The following is a 6,000-nucleotide window of genomic DNA, read 5'->3' on the forward strand; positions in this document are numbered from 1 at the left end:
TATGAGAGATGATCTCTTCTGGGCTCCATGCCAAAGGGAGGTCTTCTCCTCGCGCTCCGCACCTTGTGCCGGGAGAGCCCAGCGACGGCTGGAAGGAACGAGCTCTTCACGGTGACCTGGGAACGAGCGGATCAAGCTGTGGTGCCCGTGACACCAGGCAGGACCTCTGCACTGATGTTCTCCTGGGCCTTCTCCACAGTGGAAAATCTTCAGTCTCCACGTGGTTTAGGGATTATGGCTAATGATTATATTGAAGAAAATTATTGTCTTCAAACTGGGGACAATAACTAGAAAATTGGGAGCTTCAAAGCTGCCTAACAGAGCTTTGCCTACTTAACTCCATCAGTGATGGTAATGGCAGTATCCATCTCAGGCCTGCCAGGTTTATCCTGTCACATGGGCCATAAACAGATGACAAATGAAAACACTTTGGAGGTGCTTATCATCTAAATCACTGCCGGCTTGTTTGCTTAGGATCTCTAGCAGCCCTTGGAGTTGCCAGGCAATCTGAAGTAACAATCAGTTTGACTCACAAGATGAAGATAGGAGCTATCAGCCTAACTGCAGAGTCCTGACTTTCCTGCAGTAGGATGAAAGACAGACTCTCAATTAATGTCAGCAGATCACCTGAACCCAGAGCACGCAGGAGATCAGGAGGGGGCTCGGATGGCAGGGAGGAGAAGTAGGTCTGCGTCTGCACAAAGCCGGGTCGCCCCATCATCTGTAAAGCAGGTTGGCTCTTAGCATCTCCTCTTGATCACACACACACACAGCATGTCTGTTAGGGTGGGAGTACAAAAAACAACCGTATCCATGTCCGTGCCATTCCAGTCTGCTCAAGACATCCTTTAACATTGTGGTCTTATAGGATGAGGGATAATTTATTATGGCTCCCTTACGGTCCCACAGTAGCATCCCATCTTGACCCAGGAGGGCTGGGTGCTAAAGGGGTGAGAGCATATGTAGACCAGAGCATTTCTAGCCCAAGACGTGAAGGTCCTAGCTGTAGGAACAGATGGCTTAGTCCACTTGGCAAGGAGCATGGGTGTATGTCTGTGTAGCACTAGCCTGTTTGGACACACTGACGTGTTGAACAGTTTAGAATTGCAAAACCGGGTCTTTGGTTGTGTTCAGCTCTGCTGGTGCACATGCAGAGAATAATTTTCCTGCCCTGTCTGTGTTTTGTCATAGGAGCAGGAATGGTAGTGGACTGGGAGCAGGAAACTGGGCTTCTCATGACGTCAGGAGATGTGCGGATTATCCGGATCTGGGACACAGACAGAGAAATGAAAGTCCAGGTAACAGCTGTGCATATACCTTGTCGACCCTTTCTCTGCTGCTAGTGGGACCTCTGGAGCTAGGCACCAGGGAGTGTGTTTCTGGGCGACATCATGCAGTGCATTAGCACCTGCAGCCAGAGGTTCTCAGATCGGGCTCTGTGGAAAGCCGATGGATCTCACAGTGCTGACTCTCCTTTCCGGCCACACAGCCACATCACAAGGCAGCTAAAAACGTGTGAATGCTTCCTTACATATTGCAGTGCCTTTCCTTGTCAGCAGTTGCCATTGCTGTTCCACTGAATGACAGGCAGTTGGATGTGGGGGGAGGAGGGGTTTGGGCAATGCAAAATAGCGGGGAGGGGGAGCGGGAATCAGGTTTCCTGCATCGGGACATTGGAGTGACATGTCTGTGATCCATGTTCTGACCCGGTGAGCAAAGTTGGGAGTCGCTGCCAGGTCTGCAGCAGAGAACTGCAGCTCAGCAGAGAATTTTTCCCGGTGCGTGATGGTCACTGATAACGAAGCATTAAAAATGCTTCTGGTTTTACAGATGACTGCATAGCACTCGCCTGTACCCAGGCAGTTCCCTTTCACACCTGCTAAACTCACTCTTTCAGAATTATGGGGATTCCCATTGCTTTCATCCCACTCCAATGCATCTCACCTCAGACAGAGCGCTTGGATGTGGCAGCACTCTAACTACTCGTCTCTTTTCATTTCAAATAAATGGGGAGAAAGTGTAAGCATTCGTGTCAGTTGTGATTGAATTAAGCTGATATTTAAGCAGTGCAAGGCAAAGCAGCAGCCTGGCAAAAATAAAGTCACCATGCCGGGGAAGATGAAGACACATCTCCAAAGATTTTAGGAATTAATTACCTCTGGATGAGCATTAATTATGACACTTTGACCCTGCAATGCAGTATAATTAAGCCTATGCTAATCTTAATTATTTTCAAATATTATTTTATCTGCATAAATTAGAGAACATCAGAAAGCAGTAGGGTGAAAATCTTTTAAATTAGAATGATTAATGATTGTACTGAGAGCATTGTGTTTCTTTTTTAAAAAATGCACAAAGTGGTTTTGCTGAAATTCTGATGATCGAAAGTTTGTGACTTAGTCGCACTGCCACGCTGACAGGCGGTACGGAGAGTAGTGGAGCTGGGAGAACCAGGCTAATAAGGATGCTTTCCTACCCTTTGAACTGCTGAAAGAATACATCTGGGAGCAGACCAGTGGTAGCTGTGGAACAAGGACTTCTTTTTCTCTCTCCCCAAATGTCCCCGCTGCAGAGACAGGAATTGGGGTGGGAGAGACGTAGGTTGTTAGCTTTCTAAAGGCAGCCTTCCAAAGAGAGGTGCCTCCAGGAAATGGTTAAATCATTCAGCAGAGGCTGTGAACAGCAGCTAGAGAAGGTGGATAGGAGCAAGAACAGAAATAGGACTGAAGTGTGAAATTAGCTAATGCCATTCCAGAGCGCCACTTTGATTGTTATCTGAGTTTGAAAATGTGGCTCGGGCTCTTTTTTTTCTTATCTGTTTTAATTGAAGCTGTTTTTCTTCTTCACAGTTGTATACTTATTATTCCAAATGGATCTTTGGTTGTAACAGATAGGGGGGAAAGCTGCAGTATTAGAATAATGGCGCATAACTGATTTCCAGCAATATCATCGTGGCTCTTTACATTCTTAACCTCCAAATTAAGACGTACAATAGGTGCAGTCTCTACATGCAGGTGTTGCCTCTAAACCCGCGTGCCCTGTAATTGTAGAGCATGGATTGCCAGGTTCTGCTCCTGACTTGGCACCGACTCCCTTTGCTTTCTTACACAAGTCACTTAATGACTCTGTCTTAATTTACCCATCTGTAAAGTGGGAGTAATGATGATCAGCCTCACAGAGGGGCTTTAAAGTGATTTGAGATCAACTGATGAAAGGTGAAAGAGGGAGCCAAAGTATTGTTAAAGCAAAAATGGAAATGACAGAGCCGAATGGTTCTCATTATGCAGAATGACTCTAATTATCATCAAACGGAAACAATTTTTGGTAAAATAGTTTCATTCTTTCTAGAGGGCAAGTAGGGTTTTAGATTATGTACACACAGTGGTACATGATACACCGTATGGCAGGAGCCTGAGGAATGGAAAAGACCTGCTGTACCAAAGCATTTGTCTTAAGAGGCCTGTTTTTCCAGACTGCTTTCCACTGCAGGGGAGTCTGCTCTTGGAGGAAAGACATCCTAGTTTGGTGCATAGGAAATGCACCAAACCTGCTTTTTAATCGGATGCGCTTTCTGTTGCATAGTCCCTTTGAGTGTCCTGGAAAGGTATCGGTCTTTCATCAGGAGCACATTTAACCCAGTATTGGTCTGTCATTTGGTTAGAAAGAGCGATTGCTCTGCAAGCTTGTTTCCTTAACAACCTCTTCACAGGAGTGTTGGTAGACGATGTTGCCTGTAACATGTGCTGAATCTCTCCTTTCGTGGACGCTTGGTTCTCTTTCACACATGTCACTTAACTGCAAGATATTTATTTTCAGCAAACACACTCCTCCTCCCTGGCTCATCTCTCTCTTTTTTTTTAACCAAGTATTTACCATTCATCCTGCCCTTCCAGCAGCATTTGCAACCAGCAGAAGCTGCAGAGGGTTTATGGCTCAAGAGCTCCGCCCTGACATTTCTCTTAATTAATTAGATGTTTTTAGGAGGGGAATAACATTGATTCTTCCTTCCCAAAGTGGACTTCCTCCCTTATTTTGATGTGTAAAGTTTAAGTACACCAAAAAGCTGGTCCTTTAATAGAGCGTGTTGCAGTGCTCGAAAGGAAACTCATGTTTGCATCTTGCTGCTCCGGCTGAGCTTTGGAGGCCGTGGAGCTGATGTGTGTGTACTGCAGGGACGGTATCAGTTCCTTGACCCCATGCTCATCAGGCCCTGATTTCTGGAACTGCCTTGACCGTCTGGTGACTCTGGTTCCAGTTCAGTTCGGTTCTCCCTGTACATGACAGCAGTATGGTGGAAGTTAGAGTAGCCTGCCAGCGGAGGGAGAGCACACTGAAACCCTGAGTGAATGAGGAGACTGCCCAAGCCCCTTGGAGTATGTAGGTCAGCAAAAGCTGTGGGGCCAAGCTAACACTCTTCCTCGGTTTCACCATGGTCTATGTGCACACTTTATCCCCAGGATATCCCCACAGGAGCCGACAGCTGCGTGACCAGCCTGTCCTGTGACTCTCATCGCTCGCTGATCGTGGCAGGGCTTGGCGATGGTTCCATTCGTGTCTTCGACAGGAGGATGGCTCTGAGTGAATGGTAATGACCTGGAGCCTCTGCACCTTTCATCGGCGAGGGATCTCCTCCCTTAATCTCACTGGTGTCTTCCCCGAAGGCCCGAAACCTGTAAGGCCCTTATCAACTCTGGCATGGTCTTTGGTGCCCGGAGAGGGTCCCTGGAGGATCTGCAGGATCTCACTGAGCACTGTGTAGCCTGAGCCATAGCAGGCATGGGCCGGATCTCGTACTGTCCTGCCTCATCAATCTTGCTGATAACCTGTTGGCTCAGGGACTTGATCAGATAGTTTCCATTGCTTGGAGTGCTTTGCCTGCCTGTTGCAAAGGACCAGGTCCTGCATTATCAGGTCTCCAGACTTGATAACAAAGAGAAGGTCCATCGGGGTAGCTGTCTCCTGGGGACAGGGGGCTCGAGGAGCTCACCAGCCCTCCCCTAGTTTCATCCTGCTTCCCCCCATAACATTTTCTCTCTCTCCACTTGGTCTTCAGCCGCGTCATGACCTATCGGGAGCACACAGCCTGGGTAGTGAAAGCCTATCTGCAGAAGCATCCTGAAGGCAACATCATGAGCGTCAGGTAAAAGGGCCTGGGCTGTTTGGGAGGGTTTCCTGCAAATCCATCCTGTTCCTTTGCAGTGCAAATCTGTCACTGTTATGAAAGCTCTTTTCTCTGCCCACGTGGCTTGGTAATTAACTCCTGCTCCAGAGCGTGATGGGGAGGAGGAGAGGAGGCACCGACACTGGTTAGTAAGTTTTTACAGGTAAAGGAGAAAAGGCAGTGCAGAAATCACTGTCAAAAGGAGGGTCAGGGCCAGCTGTAAGCCAAAGGCCCTGGAGAAACATATTGTGTCGGGTGTTTGTCCTACCTTGTTGCAAACAGCTTTGGCAGGTCATATGAGACAGAACATAAGAAGGGAGGAGGGTTATGTTGCAGCTGTTGGGCATATTGCTGTGCAGGATTACTTCACCGTCTAGCAATTTTCTACACATAAATCCATTTGCCTGCCTGGTAAATACCATGTGGAGAGCAGCATATATTTATTTGCCCGTTAAAGGATAGCAGAATATAATTTATTGCCACAAAGCCCCAGTTTGTTCACAGAGGCTCCTCTTCCTTTCTTCACGGAATGAAAACAAAGCGTAATTCTGGCGGATGCGCTGCCTTCCTGAGGTGGAGGCAAAGATTTATAACCTTTTTTTTTTAAGAAAGGGACTGAAGTGGTGCAGCTGCTAGATTTGTAGTGTTCCTGTATTAGACTTTTTAATCTTCCTCATTTTAATCTCCTTCAGCAATCCCAGGGGCCAAGCTGGCATGCCTGGCCTGCCTCTGCAGGAACATACACTTGCTCTGCTCCCTCTCCTCATGCCTGTCTCAGCAGACGGTCCTTTCCACAAGTAAATTTTGTACCTGGATGGATGTATCTGCCCCCCCCCCCC

At 47.5% G+C, this 6,000-nt stretch overlaps 1 protein-coding gene across 1 annotated transcript in view; it reads left to right on the plus strand.

Annotated features, from left to right (window-relative positions):
- Nucleotides 1–6,000, plus strand: part of RPTOR (regulatory associated protein of MTOR complex 1) — a 245,836-nt gene that overhangs the window by 232,812 nt on the left and 7,024 nt on the right. Inside the window, exons 29-31 of the mRNA XM_019515638.1 lie at nt 1,192–1,298; nt 4,458–4,585; nt 5,054–5,140. Coding sequence (XP_019371183.1) covers nt 1,192–1,298; nt 4,458–4,585; nt 5,054–5,140 — 322 coding nt within the window. The remainder of the gene's footprint in view (nt 1–1,191; nt 1,299–4,457; nt 4,586–5,053; nt 5,141–6,000) is intronic.

This window comes from Gavialis gangeticus, unplaced genomic scaffold (assembly GCF_001723915.1).
Source record: "Gavialis gangeticus isolate Ggan-Ray unplaced genomic scaffold, GavGan_comp1, whole genome shotgun sequence".
NCBI classification, from domain to species: domain Eukaryota; kingdom Metazoa; phylum Chordata; order Crocodylia; family Gavialidae; genus Gavialis; species Gavialis gangeticus.